Raw genomic sequence first — 22,375 nt, 5'->3', positions numbered from 1 at the left:
AGAGGGGCGGAGCCAGCGCGCATTAGCCTACCTTTCGAATTCAGCGGCATTTGAACATTATTTAATCGGGCGCGTATAGTCTGGACTAAGTGAAAAACTAATTTAGGTAATACACTTTGCTGTTTGTGTAATAAAAACCTCAGTGAAGTGAGACTTAACGTGGAAGAAAGTCCAAGTAGATCGTAAGGTCTTGTTTGCCAGATATGCTACCGACAGCATCACACTAGAGTGCAATACTTGAAAAGTGGAAATCTGCGGTCAGTGACCAATCAGAGGCCGAATCAGCCTCTCCGTACAGCCCGCTATCTGCGCGGGCCAATCAGCATCCTATTGAAAATCCGATAGGATTCTCATTGGTGTCCACGAATATCATAGCTTGTTCCCAGAAGTTCTTGGCACCGAGAGCTTGTGGGTACGCAGATGAACCATTAAGTAACCAACATATTAACAATTAAGTAAAATAGCAACTATACAGTCTTTGCACCAAATGCATCATGGGGATTGTTGGGGTATCAACAGGTCCAGCTATTAAGCTGCCTGTGCTCCTACCAGTCCTACCATTATCTCATCTCCCCCGGCTGCTGGAACGTAGAGGACTTTGTACTCCTTCACTTTACCCTCGGCAGGCTCCCAGCGCGCGTTGAGGGTGGACATGGTGGGGTTGAGCACCTGAAGGTTCTTCACCCCACCCTTGGGCTCTGAGGACAACAATCAGGCATTTAGTAGATGCCTGTCATCTTATATCGATTGTCTGTGGTACTGTGTAGGTTACTGAATGGTTACTAAAAGGGTCGCTGAATCCAAGGTATTGTGATTTGAAAGGATTGCCTTAGATAAATACTATACGTATGCTAGGTGTAGACTTACAGTACATTCTATGTCTTTATGGCTTGTTGTTTGGGCATATGGAAGACACTTTTGTCTTCCATATTTTGTAAAAATTTGATGGACAATATTGTTATATATGTGTACTATGACTATAGTCTATAAAATATGGATAAAGGAGTTGTTTTAATCGACGGGACTTCCCTGAATACATAAATAAAGGTTAGATAAGATTGATTGGGTGAGTAGTTGCTCTCTGAGAGTACTGGTCAGGTAGTGAGCTATCCAGGCAGCCTTACTGGTCTTTCCATTCTCTGAGTTCTTCTTGCCCTCTCCCTCTGCGTACACAGGCAGCACTGAGACCGTGTAGACGGTGTCTGGCTGGAGGCCTCTCAGGACAGTGTTGGTGGTGGTCCCAGACACTTGCTCCTGATGATCACACAAAATACACTCTACTCAATGGCAACATATTGTCATGAAATAAATCACATTCTGATGCCAGTCCATGTTGGAACTGCATTAGATGGATTGACTGAGTCAATACTTTAAATTCACAATAACATTCATTTTCTTCTCCTGTTTGGTGAAATAGCGTAAAAACAGTTATTTAGTGAAACTAGTACAGTGCCCGTCATAGCTGTTCTGCACATGCCCGTCAGGGCCCATGGGCGTTCTGCATGTGCCTGTACAACTCACAAGAAATTACCTATGAAGACTATTGCTATGCATTACTAAATTTTTCTGAAACACTCAATACAAATATTTTACTCATCCAATAGGCTACTTGAAACAACACCCCTTCCTTTATAGCCTTTTGAACAAATAAACTCGGATTTAGCGAGATAACTGGAGAAGTGACCACATTCTACCTAGTGGCAGAGAAGTGAGTTCCATTCCAGAGACTCCACTCCAGGCTTTGTGTGTCAACTGAAGTAGTGACCACATTCTACCCACTATCCTACAGTGATGCCAGAGCACTGATTCCATTCCAGTATCTCCGCTCCAGGTCTTGTGTGTGTCTTGCCCAAGTTTGGCTAGAGAACAGAGCTCCACACTGGGTCCTAGTGACCGTTGTGTTGCAATCGTTGTCTGATTGCTTTTCTCTGGTGTTGTTTTCGAGTTTGGAAATACATGGAAGTGAATGCAGCTGACGGCTAACTATGGCTCATTCACTTCCATGTATTTCCAAACGCGAAAACTATGGCAGTGAAAAACAATCGGAGTCTGGTAAATTGTGGTAATGATGTGTTTCTAACCCTGATAGTGTATTCAGCCTGTTATTTTTACTATTTTTGGTGCTTGAAGTGGTGTTTTTAGTGAACTTTAAACATTGGAGTCAACGGAAACGTCCGCATAAAGCGAATGGGCTGTAAATGGCCGCAGTCACAATGTGTTAACCATGAACAAAAACAAGGGGCGAATTCACAATAGCTATGACCACTGACAGTACGAGCCATGTGGGACAAGCATATTCAATCAGACTGAATCTTATCTTTTGTCTGATTAGTGGATTAGTGGACCGACCGACACACCAACCGACAGAGGAAGCTATAGAGCTGCTTGGCACAGATAAAAAAACACCAACTAGACAGTCTTTCCACCACATGCATCATGGGTATCATTGGGATATCAACAGTTCCAGCTCGTTAGCTGCCGATGCTCCTGCCAGTCCTACCATTGCCTCAGCTCCCCCGGCTGCTGGAACGTAGAGGACTTTGTACTCCTTCACTTTACCCTCGGCAGGCTCCCAGCGCGCGTTTAGGGTGGTCATGGTGGGGTTGAGCACCTGAAGGTTCTTCACCCCACCCTTGGGCTCTGAGGACAACAATCAGGCATTTAGTAGATGCCTGTCATCTTATATCGATTGTCTGTGGTACTGTCTCGGTTACTGAATGGTTACTAAAAGGGTAACTGAATCCAAGGTATTGTGATTTGAAAGGATTGCCTTGGATAAATACTGTATGCTAGGTGTAGACTTACAGTACTTTCTATGTCTTTATTGCTTGTTTTTGGGGCATATGGAAGACAATTTTTTGTGATATGTACAAATTTCATGGACAATATTGTTTTATGTATCATAATTCTGAGCATGTGTACTATGACTAGTCTATAAAATATGGATAAAGGAGTTGTTTTAATCAATGGGACTTCCCTGAATACATGAGTAAAGGTTAGATAAATAAATACACTTCTAGTTAATCTTGGGTGAGTAGTTGCTCTCTGAGAGTACTGGTCAGGTAGTGAGCTATCCAGGCAGCCTTACTGGTCTTTCCATTCTCTGAGTTCTTCTTGCCCTCTCCCTCTGCGTACACAGGCAGCACTGAGACCGTGTAGACGGTGTCTGGCTGGAGGCCTCTCAGGACAGTGTTGGTGGTGGTCCCAGACACTTGCTCCTGATGATCACACAAAATACACTACTCAATGGCAACACATTGTCATGAAATGCATCACATTCTGATGCCAGTCCATGTTGGAACTGCATCAGATGGATTGACTGAGTCAATACTTTAAATTCACAATAACATTCATTTTCTTCTCATGTTTGGTGAAATAGCGTAAAAACAGTTATTTAGTGAAACTAGTACAGTGCCCGTCATAGCTGTTCTGCACATGCCCGTCAGGGCCCATGGGCGTTCTGCATGTGCCTGTACAACTCACAAGAAATTACCTATGAAGACTATTGCTATGCATTACTAAATTTTTCTGAAACACTAAATACAAATATTTTACTCATCCAATAGGCTACTTGAAACAACACCCCTTCCTTTATAGCCTTTTGAACAAATAAACTCAGATTTAGCGAGATAACTGGAGAAGTGACCACATTCTACCTAGTGGCAGAGAAGTGAGTTCCCTTCCAGAGACTCCACTCCAGGCTTTGTGTGTCAACTGATGTAGTGACCACATTCTACCCACTATCCTACAGTGATGCCAGAGCACTGATTCCATTCCAGTATCTCCGCTCCAGGTCTTGTGTGTGTCTTGCCCAAGCTTGGCTAGAGAACAGAGCTCCACACTGGGTCCTAGTGACCATTGTGTTGCAATCGTTGTCTGATTGCTTTTCTCTGCCGTTGTTTTCGAGTTTGGAAATACATGGAAGTGAATGCAGCTGACGGGTAACTATGGCTCATTCACTTCCATGTATTTCCAAACGCGAAAACTATGGCAGTGGAAAACAATCGGAGTCTGGTAATGATGTGTTTATAACCCTGATAGTGTATTCAGCCTGTTATTTTGACTATTTTGGTTCTTGAAGTGGTGTTTTTAGTGAACTTTAAACATTGGAGTCAACGGAAACGTCCGCATAAAGCGAATGGGCTGTAAATGGCCACAGTCACAACGTGTTAACCATGAACAAAAAACAAGGGTGAATTCACAATAGCTATGACCACTGACAGTACGAGCCATGTGGGACAAGCATATTCAATCAGGATGAATCTTCTCTTTTGTCTGATTAGTGGATTAGTGGACCGACCGAAACACCAACCGACAGAGGAAGCTATAGAGCTGCTTGGCGCCAACTAGACAGTCTTTCCACCAAATGCATCGTGGGTATCGTTGGGATATCAACAGTTCCAGCTTGTTAGCTGCCGGTGCTCCTGCCAGTCCTACCATTGCCTCAGCTCCGCCAGCTGCTGGAACGTAGAGGACTTTGTACTCCTTCACTTTACCCTCGGCAGGCTCCCAGCGCACGTTCAGGGTGGACATGGTGGGGTTGAGCACCTGCAGGTTCTGTACCCCACCCTTGGGCTCTGAGGACAACAATCAGGCATTTAGTAGATGCCTGTCATCTTATATCGATTGTCTGTGGCACTGTGTACGTTGATAGGAAAAGGGTTACTGAATCCCAGGTATTGTGATTTGAAAGGATTGGCTAACTTAAATATATACGTACGCTAAGTGTAGACTTACTTCCTATGTTTTTATGGCCTTGTTTGGGCATATGGAAAAGTATTTTATGTGACATTACCTGAAACAAAACCAAAAGCTACAAAATATGGATAAAGGAGTTGTTCTAATCAATGGGACATCCCTGAATACATGAATAAAGGTTAGATAAATAAATACACTTCTAGTTAATCTTGGGTGAGTAGTTGCTCTCTGAGAGTACTGGTCAGGTAGTGAGCTATCTAGGCAGCCTTACTGGTCTTTCCATTCTCTGAGTTCTTCTTGCCCTCTCCCTCTGGGTACACAGGCAGCACTGAGACCGTGTAGACGGTGTCTGGCTGGAGGCCGCTCAGGACAGTGTTGGTGGTGGTCCCAGACACTTGCTCCTGATAATTGCACAAAGTACACAAACTTTTAAATGACAACATATTGTCATGAAATGTGTCATCTTCTGACACATGTCCATGTTGGAATCGACATCTGAGTCAATCTCCCTAACAAAGGCAGGAACTCTGCATACATGCATGCATGCATGTACGTCTCTGTATCCCGATTTGCTCGACAACCGGGCAACATGTGGCAGGTGTATTACTCAGGACCAAAGCATGTGAATGCGTCGGGCGTGAAGTTGATTGGATCAGCATTTATCGACGAATCGGTTATGAACGGCACAGGCACGTGTTAACAGGCAAGGAACCCAGGGCGCTGTGTTACCATGTGTATCCTTCACAGTGTCATAACGTAGCTTGCTAACTACAGTACTACTTCTTCTTCTTAGCAGCTGATACTGTACATGTCAACACACAGACAAAGTTTTTGCCTTGGCTACAACACTGAAAAACGCTTTCCAGGGCGACTTTTTTGATATTTAAGTAAATAGTGGATGATGGCCATATGGTGCTATATCGTACAGCTAACGTTTTCCGTAAGGGAATTTTTAAATATTTCAGTCAACCGGAGTAGTGACCACATTCTACCTACTCTCCTACAGTGATGCCAGAGAACTGAATTCCATTCCAGTGACTCCACTCCAGGTCTTGTGTGTGTCCTGCCCTAGCTTGGCTAAAGAACGGAGCTCCAAATTGGGTCCTAGCGGCCGTTGTGTTGCGGGCCTGTTGGGAACGGGGCGAAATTGGCTTTTTTTCCAGAGACGCTCATCCAAGCAACTTCACATGCGACACTGCACGTCCTTGGGTCCTGATCGACGATACACCTACCGTATATCAACTCCATACAGCACAGGATTCCCGAGATAGACATAGTCTTTCTACCATATGTAACATGGGGATCTTTGGGATATCAACAGTTCCAGCTATTAAACGGCCGGTGCTCCTACCAGTCCTACCATTATCTCATCTCCCCCATCAGCTGGAACGTAGAGGACTTTGTACTCATTCACTGTCCCTTCGGCAGGATCCCAGCTCACATTCAGGCTGGTCATGGTGGGGTTGAGCACCTGCAGGTTCTGTACCTCACCCTTGGGCTCTGAGGACAACAATCGGGCATTTAGTAGATGCCTGTCATCTTATATCGATGGGGACTTTGCTGAATGGGAGGTCCCTGAATACATAAATAAAGGTTAGATAAAGAAAGAAATAAACTTCTAGTTAATCTTGGGTGAGTAGTTGCTCTCTGAGAGTACTGGTCAGGTAGTAAGCTATCTAGGTAGCCTTACTAGTCTTCGCATTCTCTGAGTTCTTCTTGCCCTCTCCCTCTTCGTACACAGGCAGCACTGAGACCGTGTAGACGGTGTCTGGCTCGAGGCCGCTCACGACAGTGTTGGTGGTGTCCCCAGACACTGTCTCCTGATGATTGCACAAAGTACACAAACTATTAAATGACAACATATCGTCATGGAACGCGTCATTTTCTGACGCATGTCCATGTTGGAATTGACATCTGAGTCAATCTCCCTAACAAAGGCAGTAACTCTGAATGCATGGGTGCTGTACTTGTCTGTATCCCCATTTGCTCGACAAACAGGCACTGTATGAAGTTGATGAAAATGGGCATTTTTTTTGCATAACCGCTTATGCAAACTTCACCTGCCACACTGCACGGTCCTTGTGTCCTGATCGATACACCTACCGGATATCAACTCCATACAACACAGGGTTCCCAGGATAATAGAGCTGCTGGTCGCAGCTAAAAAAAACAACTAGACAAATGCATCATGGGGGGTTCGTTGGGATATCAACAGGTCCAGCTAATAAGCTGCCGGTGCTCCTGCCAGTCCTACCATTGCCTCATCTCCCCCGCCAACTGGAACGTTGAGGATTTTGTACTCCTTCACGTTACCCTCGGCCGGATCCCAGCTCACATTCAGGCTGTTCATGGTGGGGTCGTGCACCTGAAGGTTCTGTACCTCACCCATGGGCTCTGAGGACAACAATCGGGCATTTAGCAGATGCCTGTCATCTTATATGGATTTTCTGTGGTACTGTGTAGGTTGATAGGGAAAGGGTTACCCAATTCCAATGGTGATTTGAAAAGATTGCCTCACTTAAATAGTCTACTATACGTATGCTATATGGTAGATTTAGACTTTCTATGTTTTTATGGCCTTGTTGTTTGGGCACAAAACAAAGCTACAAAATATGGATAAAGGAGTTGTTTTAATCAATGTGACATCCCTGAATACACGAATAAAGGTTAGATAAATAAATAAACTTCTAGTTAATTTTGGCTCATTAGATGGTCTCTGAGAGTATTGGTCAGGTAGTGAGCTATCTCGGCAGCCTTACTGGTCTTTCCATTCTCAGAGTTCTTCTTGCCATCTCCTGCTGCGTACACAGGCAGCACTGAGACCGTGTAGACGGTGTCTGGCTGGAGGCTGCTCAGGACAGTGTTGGTGGTGGTCCCAGACACTTTCTCCTGATGATTGCACAAAGTACACAAACTATTAAATGACAACATATTGTCATGAAACGCGTCATAATCTGACGCATGTCCATGTTGGAATCGACATTTGAGTCAATCTCCCTAACAAAGGCAGGTCTTCTGCATGCTTCCATGCATGCATGCGTGTCTGTATCCCGATTTGCTCGACAACCAGGCACTGTGTGAAGTTGATATGTAGCAGGTGTATTTTTCCGGACCCATGGGCATGAATGTGTTGCGTGTGAAGTTGTTTGGATCGGTGGTTCTCGAGAAATCGGTTACAAACGGCACAGGCACATGTTAACGGGCAAGGCCCCAGGAAGTGCAGCCAGAGGGCGCCGTCATCATGTGTCACTGTGTCATAACGTAGCTTGCTAGCTTGATAACTGCAGCACCTACATGTTAGCAGCAGCTAATACAGGTAAACCCACAGACAGCAGACTCTTGGTCTTGGCTATAGTGTGAAAACAGCTAACGCTTTCCATGAGTTACTTTATTGACATTTCAGTAAATAGTGGATGACGCCTTACAGTACAGCTAACATTTTCCGTGGGGGACTTTATTATATTTTAGTAAATAGTGGATGACTACCTTATGGACTGCCTTATGGTGCTATATAGTTTACACTGTGAAGCTCGCTATTCTTTCTTGGTAATTAACTTCAGATAGCAGAGGGGCTGCGTCACGGATACATGGATGCTCACCCAACACAACAAACCTTTGGAACATACTTCCTCTAGACCTTACTGGCTGAGGTGTTGCAAGAGGTCCCCTTTGCCCCTTTCCTCTTCATCATAGTCCTGGACTATGTGCTAACGAAGGCCATCAGTGGTCAGGAGCAGGAACTCGGCCTCACTATAACACCTACAGTATGTGATCTAGATGACACCCCGCTGCAGTCCTAACAGACCTGGACTATATGGAAGGCATCAGCATGCTCTCTGACCACGTAGAGCAAGCACAGGAGCTCCTGTGTAATGTAGAGTGGAAACAGAGTGTGTCAAGATTGACCTTCGGCTAAGTACTCAGAAAACCAAGATAATCACCTATAACATCCTCCCGGACCACAATAGTAGGCACTGCGCTGAGGGAAGTCAATGGCTTCAAGTACCTGGGCTCATGGGTCAACTCGTCCGAGCAAGACCTTAAAATGAGGAAGGTGCTTGCATGGAAAGCTCTGAACATCATGGCCAGTGTGTGGAACTACACAACAAATCAAGCTCAGCTTATTCTATGCAACTGTAGAGTCCGTTCTCCTATATGGCTGTGAATGCTGGACCCTGAAGCCCACCCTGCAGAAGTCCCTTCACGGGTATTACACCAGAATGCTGCATGAGCAGGTTACCAACAAGCATCTGTAGGGGGGGTCACCAAAGGTGAGTGAGAAAATAGAAGCCAGGAGAATGATGCTGGCTGGTAACAGTCAGAGACACCAGGAGCTTCTAGCCAGCAAACTGGTGATGTGGGAGCCGACACACAGGTGTCGATCACAGGAGTGTCCAGCAGTAACGTACGTAGACGGACTCGAGAGATTCAGGAGCAGAAAGTATTTTTGCCCCCAAATGCATCAGACGACTTGTAATACCAAGCTTAGCCACTACACATGAAACTTCTCACAGCCCTCAGGTCCTGTGCAATTATTAATCAGTTCCCAACGGCAGGAGATACGTCTCATTAGCTTAGGTTTACTCCAGCAAAAAGCAAAAATGATCACAGCACTTGTATGTCCTCCATCACGCCCAACCTACCTCCTTGCAATGGATTTTCTTTTAATTACTTTATTTTGCCAATGTCAGTGACAAAAAGTAATTGAGCCAAAATAGTGACGAAAATGTAATTTCATCAAAAAAAATAAATTACAAATTGCTTTTCATTCATCTTCATCGACTATTTGATGAAATTACTTTTCAGCGTTTTTCGTTGTGCAACGAAATGACATGTTATCAGTACATTACATTTAATTTCAGCGCTATTTTTGCAAAATTACATAATGTAATTTCATCAAATAGGCCACAAACATTTCGATTATAGCTAATCAAATGGTATTGAAATAGGTGGCAATACATCTGACGAAATGCTAACATGCACAGGTGTGCGTGGTGATCGCTGGGATATCAACAGTTCCAGCTCGTAAGCTGCCGGTGCTCCTGCCAGTCCTACCATTAGCTCATCTCCCCCGGCTGCTGGAACGTAGAGGACTTTGTACTCCTTCACTTTACCCTCGGCTGGCTCCCAGCGCACGTTCAGAGTGGTCATGGTGGGGTTGAGCACCTGCAGGTTCTGTACCCCACCTTTGGGCTTTGAGGACAACTGTACCTCACCCTTGGGCTCTGAGGACAACAATCGGGCATTTAGCAGATGCCTGTCATCTTAAATGGATTTTCTGTGGTACTGTGTAGGTTGATAGGGAAAGGGTTACCCAATTCCAATGGTGATTTGAAAGGATTGGCTCACTTAAATATCATACGTACGCTAGGTGTAGACTTACTTTCTATGTTTTTATGGCCTTGTTGTTTGGGCACATGGAAAAGTATTTTATGTGATAATTACCTAAAACAACAAAAAGCTACAAAATGGATGAAGGAGTTGTTCAATCAATGTGACGTCCCTGAATACATGAATAAAGGTTAGATAAATAAATAAACTTCAAGTTAATCTTGGGTGAGTAGTTGCTCTCTGAGAGTACTGGTCAGATGAGCTATCTAGGCAGCCTTACTGGTCTTTCCATTCTCTGAGTTCTTCTTGCCCTCTCCCGCTGCGTACACAGGCAGCACTGAGACCGTGTAGACGGTGTCTGGCTGGAGGCCTCTCAGGACAGTGTTGGTGGTGGTCGCAGACACTTTCTCCTGATGATTGCACAAAGTACACAAACTTTTAAATGACAACATATTGTCCTGAAACGCGTCATATTCTGACGCATGTCCATGTTGGAGTCGACATTTGAGTCAATCTCCCTAACAAAGGCAGGAACTCTGCATGCATGCGTGTCTGTATCCCGACAAATTTCTTTATTCTTCATTCATTTTCATCGGCTATTTGATGAAATTACTTTTCTGCGTTTTTCGTTGTGCAACGAAATTACATTTTATTGTTACATTACATTTAATTTCAGCGCTATTTTGACAAAATTACATAATGTAATGTAATCAAATAGGCCACAAAAATGTTGATTATAGCTAACGTAATGGTATTGAAATAGGGGGCAATACATCTGACGAAATGCTAACATGCACAGGTGTGCGTGGGGATCGCTGAGATATCAACAGTTCCAACTCGTAAGCTGCCGGTGCTCCTGCCAGTCCTACCATTAGCTCAGCTCCACCGGCTGCTGGAACGTAGAGGACTTTGTACTCCTTCACTTTACCCTCGGCAGGCTCCCAGCGCACGTTCAGGGTAGTCGTGGTGGGGTTGAGCACCTGCAGGTTCTGTACCTCACCCTTGGGCTCTGAGGACAACTGTACCTCACCCTTGGGCTCTGAGGACAACAATCGGGCATTTAGCAGATGCCTGTCATCTTAAATGGATTTTCTGGGGTACTGTGTAGGTTGATAGGGAAAGGGTTACCCAATTCCAATGGTGATTTGAAAGGATTGGCTCACTTAAATATCATACGTACGCTAGGTGTAGACTTACTTTCTATGTTTTTATGGCCTTATTGTTTGGGCACATGGAAAAGTATTTTATGTGATAATTACCTGAAACAACAAAAAGCTACAAAATGGATAAAGGAGTTGTTCAATCAATGGGACGTCCCTGAATACATGAATAAAGGTTAGATAAATAAATAAACTTCTAGTTAATCTTGGGTGAGTAGTTGCTCTCTGAGAGTACTGGTCAGGTAGTGAGCTATTCAGGCAGCCTTACTGGTCTTTCCATTCTCTGAGTTCTTCTTGCCCTCTCCCTCTGGGTACACAGGCAGCACTGAGACCGTGTAGACGGTGTCTGGCTGGAGGCCTCTCAGGACAGTGTTGGTGGTGGTCGCAGACACTTTCTCCTGATGATTGCACAAAGTACACAAACTTTTAAATGACAACATATTGTCCTGAAATGCGTCATATTCTGACGCATGTCCATGTTGGAGTCGACATTTGAGTCAATCTCCCTAACAAAGGCAGGAACTCTGCATGCTTGCATGCATGCGTGTCTATCCCGACAAATTTCTTTATTCTTCATTCATTTTCATCGGGTATTTGATTAAATTACTTTTCAGCGTTTTTTGTCGCGCAACGAAATTACATGTTATTGTTACATTACATTTAATTTCAGCGCTATTTTGACAAAAATACATAATGTAATTTAATCGAATAGGCCACAAAAATGTTGATTATAGCTAATGTAATGGTATTTAAATAGGTAGTATTAACAGGCACAGGTGTGCGTGGGGATCGCTGGGATATCAACAGTTCCAACTCGTAAGCTGCCGGTGCTCCTGCCAGTCCTACCATTAGCTCAGCTCCACCGGCTGCTGGAACGTAGAGGACTTTGTACTCCTTCACTTTACCCTCGGCTGGCTCCCAGCGCACGTTCAGGGTAGTCGTGGTGGGGTTGAGCACCTGCAGGTTCTGTACCTCACCCTTGGGCTCTGAGGACAACTGTACCTCACCCTTGGGCTCTGAGGACAACAATCGGGCATTTAGCAGATGCCTGTCATCTTAAATGTATTTTCTGTGGTACTGTGTAGGTTGATAGGGAAAGGGTTACCCAATTCCAATGGTGATTTGAAAGGATTGGCTCACTTAAATATCATACGTACGCTAGGTGTAGACTTACTTTCTATGTTTTTATGGCCTTATTGTTTGGGCACATGGAAAAGTATTTTATGTGATAATTACCTGAAACAACAAAAAGCTACAAAATGGATAAAGGAGTTGTTCAATCAATGGGACGTCCCTGAATACATGAATAAAGGTTAGATAAATAAATAAACTTCTAGTTAATCTTGGGTGAGTAGTTGCTCTCTGAGAGTACTGGTCAGGTAGTGAGCTATTCAGGCAGCCTTACTGGTCTTTCCATTCTCTGAGTTCTTCTTGCCCTCTCCCTCTGGGTACACAGGCAGCACTGAGACCGTGTAGACGGTGTCTGGCTGGAGGCCTCTCAGGACAGTGTTGGTGGTGGTCGCAGACACTTTCTCCTGATGATTGCACAAAGTACACAAACTTTTAAATGACAACATATTGTCCTGAAATGCGTCATATTCTGACGCATGTCCATGTTGGAGTCGACATTTGAGTCAATCTCCCTAACAAAGGCAGGAACTCTGCATGCTTGCATCCCGACAAATTTCTTTATTCTTCATTCATTTTCATCGGGTATTTGATTAAATTACTTTTCTGCGTTTTTTGTCATGCAACGAAATTACATGTTATTGTTACATTACATTTAATTTCAGCGCTATTTTGACAAAAATACATAATGTAATTTAATCGAATAGGCCACAAAAATGTTGATTATAGCTAATGTAATGGTATTGAAATAGGTAGTATTAACAGGCACAGGTGTGCGTGGGGATCGCTGAGATATCAACAGTTCCAACTCGTAAGCTGCCGGTGCTCCTGCCAGTCCTACCATTAGCTCAGCTCCACCGGCTGCTGGAACGTAGAGGACTTTGTACTCCTTCACTTTACCCTCGGCAGGCTCCCAGCGCACGTTCAGGGTGGTCGTGGTGGGGTTGAGCACCTGCAGGTTCTGTACCTCACCCTTGGGCTCTGAGGACAACTGTACCTCACCCTTGGGCTCTGAGGACAACAATCGGGCATTTAGCAGATGCCTGTCATCTTAAATGGATTTTCTGTGGTACTGTGTAGGTTGATAGGGAAAGGGTTACCCAATTCCAATGGTGATTTGAAAGGATTGGCTCACTTAAATATCATACGTACGCTAGGTGTAGACTTACTTTCTATGTTTTTATGGCCTTATTGTTTGGGCACATGGAAAAGTATTTTATGTGATAATTACCTGAAGCAACAAAAAGCTACAAAATGGATAAAGGAGTTGTTCAATCAATGGGACGTCCCTGAATACATGAATAAAGGTTAGATAAATAAATAAACTTCTAGTTAATCTTGGGTGAGTAGTTGCTCTCTGAGAGTACTGGTCAGGTAGTGAGCTATTCAGGCAGCCTTACTGGTCTTTCCATTCTCTGAGTTCTTCTTGCCCTCTCCCTCTGCGTACACAGGCAGCACTGAGACCGTGTAGACGGTGTCTGGCTGGAGGCCTCTCAGGACAGTGTTGGTGGTGGTCGCAGACACTTTCTCCTGATGATTGCACAAAGTACACAAACTTTTAAATGACAACATATTGTCCTGAAACCCGTCATATTCTGACGCATGTCCATGTTGGAGTCGACATTTGAGTCAATCTCCCTAACAAAGGCAGGAACTATGCATGCTTGCATGCATGCGTGTCTATCCCGACAAATTTCTTTATTCTTCATTCATTTTCATCGGGTATTTGATTAAATTACTTTTCAGCGTTTTTTGTCGTGCAACGAAATTACATGTTATTGTTACATTACATTTAATTTCAGCGCTATTTTGACAAAAATACATAATGTAATTTAATCGAATAGGCCACAAAAATGTTGATTATAGCTAATGTAATGGTATTTAAATAGGTAGTATTAACAGGCACAGGTGTGCGTGGGGATCGCTGGGATATCAACAGTTCCAACTCGTAAGCTGCCGGTGCTCCTGCCAGTCCTACCATTAGCTCAGCTCCACCGGCTGCTGGAACGTAGAGGACTTTGTACTCCTTCACTTTACCCTCGGCTGGCTCCCAGCGCACGTTCAGGGTAGTCGTGGTGGGGTTGAGCACCTGCAGGTTCTGTACCTCACCCTTGGGCTCTGAGGACAACTGTACCTCACCCTTGGGCTCTGAGGACAACAATCGGGCATTTAGCAGATGCCTGTCATCTTAAATGGATTTTCTGTGGTACTGTGTAGGTTGATAGGGAAAGGGTTACCCAATTCCAATGGTGATTTGAAAGGATTGGCTCACTTAAATATCATACGTACGCTAGGTGTAGACTTACTTTCTATGTTTTTATGGCCTTATTGTTTGGGCACATGGAAAAGTATTTTATGTGATAATTACCTGAAACAACAAAAAGCTACAAAATGGATAAAGGAGTTGTTCAATCAATGGGACGTCCCTGAATACATGAATAAAGGTTAGATAAATAAATAAACTTCTAGTTAATCTTGGGTGAGTAGTTGCTCTCTGAGAGTACTGGTCAGGTAGTGAGCTATTCAGGCAGCCTTACTGGTCTTTCCATTCTCTGAGTTCTTCTTGCCCTCTCCCTCTGGGTACACAGGCAGCACTGAGACCGTGTAGACGGTGTCTGGCTGGAGGCCTCTCAGGACAGTGTTGGTGGTGGTCGCAGACACTTTCTCCTGATGATTGCACAAAGTACACAAACTTTTAAATGACAACATATTGTCCTGAAATGCGTCATATTCTGACGCATGTCCATGTTGGAGTCGACATTTGAGTCAATCTCCCTAGCAAAGGCAGGAACTCTGCATGCTTGCATGCATGCGTGTCTGTATCCCGACAAATTTCTTTATTCTTCATTCATTTTCATCGGGGAATTTGATTAAATTACTTTTCTGCGTTTTTTGTCATGCAACGAAATTACATGTTATTGTTACATTACATTTAATTTCAGCGCTATTTTGACAAAAATACATAATGTAATTTAATCGAATAGGCCACAAAAATGTTGATTATAGCTAATGTAATGGTATTGAAATAGGTAGTATTAACAGGCACAGGTGTGCGTGGGGATCGCTGGGATATCAACAGTTCCAACTCGTAAGCTGCCGGTGCTCCTGCCAGTCCTACCATTAGCTCAGCTCCACCGGCTGCTGGAACGTAGAGGACTTTGTACTCCTTCACTTTACCCTCGGCAGGCTTCCAGCGCACGTTCAGGGTGGTCGTGGTGGGGTTGAGCACCTGCAGGTTCCGTACCTCACCCTTGGGCTCTGAGGACAACTGTACCTCACCCTTGGGCTCTGAGGACAACAATCGGGCATTTAGCAGATGCCTGTCATCTTAAATGGATTTTCTGTGGTACTGTGTAGGTTGATAGGGAAAGGGTTACCCAATTCCAATGGTGATTTGAAAGGATTTGCTCACTTAAATATCATACGTACGCTAGATGTAGACTTACTTTCTATGTTTTTATGGCCTTGTTGTTTGGGCACATGGAAAAGTATTTTATGTGATAATTACCTGAAGCAAAACAAAAAGCTACAAAATATGGATAAAGGAGTTCTAATCAATGGGACGTCCCTGAATACATGAATAAAGGTTAAATAAATAAATAAATGTCTAGTTAATCTTGGGTGAGTAGTTGCTCTCTGAGAGTACTGGTCAGGTAGTGAGCTATCTAGGCAGCCTTACTGGTCTTTCCATTCTCTGAGTTCTTCTTGCCCTCTCCCGCTGCGTACACAGGCAGCACTGAGACCGTGTAGACGGTGTCTGGCTGGAGGCCTCTCAGGACAGTGTTGGTGGTGGTCCCAGACACTTTCTCCTGATGATTGCACAAAGTACACAAACTATTAAATGACAACATATTGTCATGAAACACGTCATAATCAGACGCATGTCCATGTTGGAATCGACATCTGAGTCAATCTCCCTAACAAAGGCAGGAACTCTGCATGCTTGCATGAATGCGTGTCTGTATCCCGATTTGCTCGACAATTGAATGTGTTGCGTGTGAAGTTGTTTCGATCAGTGGTTCTCGAGAAATCGGTTACAAACGGCACAGGCACATGTTAACGGGCAAGGCCCCAGGAAGTGCAGCCAGAGGGCGCCGTCATCATGTGTCACTGTGTCATAACGTAGCTTGCTAGCTTGATAACTGCAGCACCTACATGTTAGCAGCAGCTAATACAGGTAAACCCACAGACAGCAGACTCTTGGTCTTGGCTATACTGTGATAACAGCTAACGCTTTCCATGAGTTACTTTTTGTGACATTTCAGTAAATAGTGGATGACGCCGTACAGTACAGCTAACATTTTCTGTGGGGGACTTTATGATGTTTTAGTAAATAGTGGATGACTGCCTTATGGTGCTATATAGTTTACACTGTGAAGCTCGCTATTCTTTCTTGGTAATTAACTTCAGATAGCAGAGGGGCTGCATCGCGGATACATGGATGCTCACCCAACACAACAAACCTTTTGAACATACTTCCTCTAGACCTTACTGGCTGAGGTGTTGCAAGAGGTCCCCTTTGCCCCTTTCCTCTTCATCATAGTCCTGGACTATGTGCTAATGAAGGCCATCAGTGGTCAGGAGCAGGAACTCGGCCTCACTATAACACCTACAGTATGTGATCTAGATGACACCCCGCTTCAGTCCTAACAGACCTGGACTATATGGAAGGCATCAGTGTGCTCTCTGACCACGTAGAGCAAGCACAGGAGCACCTGTGTAATGTAGAGTGGAAACAGAGTGTGCCAAGGTTGGCCTTCGGCTAAGTACCAAGAAAACCAAGATAATCACCTATAACATCCTTCCGAACCACAATAGAAGGCACTGCGCTGAGGGAAGTCAATGGCTTCAAGTACCTGGGCTCATGGGTCAACTCGTCCGAGCAAGACCTTAAAGTGAGGAAGACGCTTGCATGGAAAGCTCTGAACATCATGGCCAGTGTGTGGAACTCCAGCCTGCCTCGACAAATGAAGCTCAGCTTCTTCTATGCAACGGTAGAGTCCGTTCTCCAATATGGCTGTGAATGCTGGACCCTGAAGCCCACCCTGCAGAAGTCCCTTCATGGGTGCTACACCAGAATGCTGCATGAGCAGGTTACCAACAAGCATCTGTATGGAGGGTCAGCAAAGGTGAGTGAGAAAATAGAAGCCAGGAGAATGATGCTGGCTGGTAACAGTCAGAGACACCAGAAGCTTCTAGCCAGCAAACTGGTGACGTGGGAGCCGACACACGGGCTTCAATCACAGGGGTGTTCAGCACTAACGTACGTAGACGGACTCGAGAGATGCAGGAGCAGAAAGTACTGGTGAGCTAGCCAGATGGAGGATCGGGATGACTGGACGCACCCATGGAGTGCTCGTCTGAGGACGACCTAGAGAGACTGCACATGCTCAGTAGTGTTTTTCTTGGCCCCGCCTCTCCTTTTTTCCCATAGACATACATGGGGACAGAAACAGTTATAAAACTCCGGCTCTTGGTGGCTTATAAAATGGACCCAATGATTTAAAACCTGATTATTCAAATTGTCATTTTTGACATCGAGTGATACCCAGAAATGTTTTTGTTTCCCCAGCCAATTCATTCTCCACATATGTCTATGGCAAAAAGTATTTTTGCCCCCAAATGCATCAGGTGACTTGTAATACCAAGCTTGGCCACTACACCTGAAATGTCTCACAGCCCTCAGGTCCTGTGCAATTATTAATCGGTTCCCAACGGCAGGAGATACGTCTCATTAGCTTAGGTTTACTCCAGCAAAAAGCAAAAATTATCACAGCACTTTTATGTCCTCCATCACGCCCAACCTACCTCTTTGCAATGGATTTTCTTTTAATTACTGTATTTTGCCAATGTCAGTGACAAAATGTAATTGAGCCAAAATAGTGACGAAAATGTAATTTCATCAAATAAAATTAAATACAAATTCCTTTTAATTCATTTTCATCAGCTATTTGATGAAATTACCTTTCGCCGTTTTTCGTTGTGCAACGAAATTACATTTCATCATTACATTACATTTAATTTCAGCTCTATTTTGACAAAATTACATAATGTAATTTAATCAAATAGGCCACAAAAATGTTGATTATAGCTAATGTAATGGTATTGAAATAGGTGTCAATACATCTGATGAAATGCTAACATGCACAGGTGTGCATAGGGATCGTTGGGATATCAACAATTCCAGCTCGTAAGCTGTCGGTGCTCCTGCCAGTCCTACCATTAGCTCAGCTCCACCGGCTGCTGGAACGTAGAAGACTTTGTACTCCTTCACTTTACCCTCGGCAGGCTCCCAGCGCGCGTTCAGGGTGGTCATGGTGGGGTTGAGCACCTGCAGGTTCCTCACTCCGCCCAGGGGCTCTGATGAAAACAAGCAGGACTTTAGTAGATGGCCATCATCTCATATCAAGCCTGGGCTACTGTATAAGCTTAAGGTGATTATTAGAGATGCTTCCTATCCCCTATTTAGCATATATGAGCTGTTACCATCAGGTAGACAGTATAGGGTGGCATTCCTCCGAACCAATCGGGCTCGCAGATCATTTGTACCTGCCAGTATTGTACTGCTGGACAAACCGTGAAATAAAGTCTGTACCTCTGTGGGAGGGACCTGCACCTTATAATATAGAGCACTGTGGTGATATGTTGTGCAGAGGTATGTGGTTATGTTGAGGTGTTCTGTTGTTGCCTGCTGTTAGTACTGTCATAGTGTTTGTTGTTATCTTTGTTTGTCTGTTTAACGATGGCTGTAAGGCAAAATGCTGAATTTCAGAAAGGACCAATAAATTATCAATTAACCAATAAGAAAAGTATTACCCAGACCCAGGTATTGCGATTTGAAAGGATTGCCATTACTAAGATACTGCATATGCTACAGTTGTGACTTAACTTCAGTTTTTGCCCTTGTTTCTAAATGTGATGGACAACATACAGTTTTCTGAATCCAAGTGAACTATACCACAGCAATAAGATCATAATGCCTGTGCAGTGTTATGACAGTGGTAACACTCGGTTCCATGCTTCGATCTACAGACGATGAGAGAATGTGTGTGGCGTCAGCTCTGGCTTCGTGTGCATCTGGCACCAGCTCAATAGCTCCTGTCATCAGCACCACTTACTGGTCTTCCCTTGGCCCGAGATGTCTTTGCTCTCTCCGCTGGGGTAGATGGCTGCCACGGTGACAGAGTACGGCGTGTCGGGGATCAGCTTCTGGAGAATAACACTGTTCTTCTTCCCTCCGACTTGTGTCTGTTTGGGTTTAGATGTCAAGAGTCAGCGTCTTCCCTTTGATGTGAGGAAGATGGAGCCCCTCTCTTCAAAACTGGTTAAGCGGCAATTTATCTGAGCGGAGTGGCGGGTCGATGACAAGTAGCGTAGCATACGTGCGGGCAGTCCTCAGCTGGAGGCCTGGAGCACGCTTGCACGGCAGCCAGGCCTACTAGAGTTCTCTCTACACTGTCGGGGGGAAGTCGTCCAAACATGAGCAATGTAAACTCCAAGCTCTTATATCAAAGTTGACTTTAACAAAGTTGTGGAATAATGAACACTGTTTCTTGGGGAGCCCGAGGGAAAACTCTATGAAAGCAGCAACTGAATTCAATCTGCCAATGTTTTTTTGTTTTTCCCCCAGTCTTGCACAAACAGCAGAGGCACTACTAAGGGGTTAATTACTCACATGCTGCCAATTGTGTAAACCGAGTTGCTCTTTCAAAAGACCTAGCGGAGAACCATTGCCTTTTACGCTGTTTATTCATGATAAGCATTTTTCGAAGAAAGTAGTCCTATGGGACAATAGACATCATGGGTGAACAATGGTGCAGTTTAACAAACAATTTGAGCCCTACATCATACTGTTAAATAAAAACTCAGCACATCTATTAAAGGCAAAAGGCTAAACTCCAATGGCACACTACAGTATAAACATCATTTATAGCATGTTTCCTAATATCTACTCTCTGTTCGTTCAGTAAATCCCAACATATGTCCTGTTTATAGTTCCTCATCCTTAAAAGATCATGACTACAGACAGTTGAGTGAACACTACTCCTTTACCCAGCCAAATATGATCTACATTATATGGATTAAGTTAAATCAACAGAGACTCAGACCACAACATCAAAACAGATGTCCACACTCTGTTTAAAGGGTGCTGTCACATCTCTAACATGCTCCGATGGGATCATGAATAAAAGCAACAGACCATGATGTTGCATTGAGATCACAGCTTTGTAAAATGGATACATTGTTTGGGGTGCACTGTCATAACTATTCACAGACACAATACAAATTGTAACTAGTGCACCAAATTCTTTCATATAACCGCCCAAAGACAAAGTTTCCTTAAGGTATTTCAAAGCAATTTCCGCCACTGATCACAATTAAGTCATCAGATTGGAATGTAGGCTTGGCGGCCAGATGCAGCTCTTCTCTAAGTATACAAACAGACGTGTTGGACACTGTCATAATCCAAATGTCAAACTAAAGACGCGAGGCAAGGTAAAACAGCCTGCATTTTCGCCCATTGTCCGTGATGTGGACATGCCTTGTGCTTTTTCTCAAGGAGGAGATTTTCGAGTTACAATAAACCAATTCAGAAATGCCTTCATATTCCTCTACGCAGAGATTCAGTGCCTTTTGGCGTTTTTGGCCATCTCCCCTTGTTTTTCCTTGACAGGAACAAAGGGTCTTAAAACCCTCCTGGTTTTATCGTGATGGTTAAACTAGCTCGGGCCTGTTGTGGAATCCCCAGGCAGACAGCATTACGACGATAACCAACATCTTCACTTCCCCCAAGCTTCCACATCAAAGACATTTAAGAGTCAGAACAATGCACTTCACATGTCAAGTAAATGCTATAGAAAGAAACATTATATCAAGAGGGTTTAAAGTAATCATGTTGGGATTTATGAGATTAGTGTATTTTCTTTACTGGTGCTATACAATATCAGGGTGGTGCATGGGTGGCCATGGGTGGCCATGACTACCAACTTATAAACACTGGGACGCAGAGACTCTTTTTGACTTACAGACAGATTCTTGCCTCCGGCCACAGGCACATAGTAGAGCCTGTAGTTCTGGACCGGGCCCGGAGCGTGGTCCCACCTCACAGTCAGAGTGGTGGTTGTGGCGTTGAACACCTGCAAGTTCTGGGGAGGCCCAGTCGGGGCTAAGAACACACACATATTGCCAATTACAACCAATTCGCGACTTCCTGATTTTGGGTTACTTGGCGTAATCACGTGGGATCATGGAACTGGACGAAGCGATGATGAGGACGGTGGGATGAAGACATAATGATGAACGTGAATGACAAAATGGAGGATGAAGCAGCCAGGATGAATTTGGGATATTTTGGCACATGCACTGTTCCCCCGATGACTGGGGGAATGAATGGGACACATGGACGATGAATGCCAATACCGGCGTCAGAGACCGACGTTGCAACATGATGGATGACGTTACGATACGAGGAATGAACAGGGATGACATTATGACAAATGGTTGACAATGAGATGTCTCAGGTGGACGGTCCGCCGCGCAGCAGAATTCACACTCTTTAGGTATAGAAATGCACATGCAGTTGTGAAAACCAAAAAGTGTGTTCCCATCAACACTTTAACTATTGCCGGCATTACCATTATACTCATAATCCTGAACATTGTAATGAGAATGTCCTTCTCCTTTTCAAATAACATACCAGGGGTAATAATCATCTTTGGCACTAGAAAGAAATGTTAAGAGAACAAAACGTTATTCCAGTGGTACTCCGTATCTGTGGCAACAGTACAGTATTGTGAATATAAAACATGAATGTGATCAGGGAGGGGGGGGGGGCGGGGTTGGGCTGGCTTACCTGTGCGCTCGCTGCCAATCAGGTCCTCGCTCTCCGATTCATCGGGGTAGATGGCCGTGACGGTGACATCGTACAGGGTGTCTGGGTCCAGGTTGGGCAGAACGTGGGTGGTTTCGTCGCTGTTCAGGATGGACTGGAGGGGGGGACGTCAACAATCACGATTGAGGTAAAAAAATAAAAAAATAAGACGACATTCACAACGGGC

At 44.3% G+C, this 22,375-nt stretch overlaps 1 protein-coding gene across 1 annotated transcript in view; it reads right to left on the bottom strand.

Moving 5' to 3' along the window:
• LOC311310778 (collagen alpha-1(XII) chain-like) overlaps nt 1–22,375 on the bottom strand; it is a gene marked incomplete at its 5' end in the record, with an annotated part of 86,634 nt that overhangs the window by 35,737 nt on the left and 28,522 nt on the right. Inside the window, 13 exons of the mRNA XM_084440328.1 lie at nt 559–698; nt 1,125–1,254; nt 2,501–2,640; nt 3,089–3,218; nt 4,438–4,577; nt 6,389–6,518; nt 9,754–9,923; nt 10,310–10,439; nt 10,899–10,958; nt 18,598–18,677; nt 19,436–19,565; nt 21,344–21,483; nt 22,171–22,303. Of these exons, the coding sequence (XP_084296454.1) occupies nt 559–698; nt 1,125–1,254; nt 2,501–2,640; nt 3,089–3,218; nt 4,438–4,577; nt 6,389–6,518; nt 9,754–9,923; nt 10,310–10,439; nt 10,899–10,958; nt 18,598–18,677; nt 19,436–19,565; nt 21,344–21,483; nt 22,171–22,303 (1,653 nt within the window). The remainder of the gene's footprint in view (nt 1–558; nt 699–1,124; nt 1,255–2,500; nt 2,641–3,088; nt 3,219–4,437; nt 4,578–6,388; nt 6,519–9,753; nt 9,924–10,309; nt 10,440–10,898; nt 10,959–18,597; nt 18,678–19,435; nt 19,566–21,343; nt 21,484–22,170; nt 22,304–22,375) is intronic.

Source organism: Borostomias antarcticus, assembly GCF_949987555.1.
Source record: "Borostomias antarcticus genome assembly, chromosome: 6".
Lineage (NCBI taxonomy): Eukaryota > Metazoa > Chordata > Actinopteri > Stomiiformes > Stomiidae > Borostomias > Borostomias antarcticus.
This window is presented reverse-complemented; position numbering and strand designations above follow the sequence as displayed.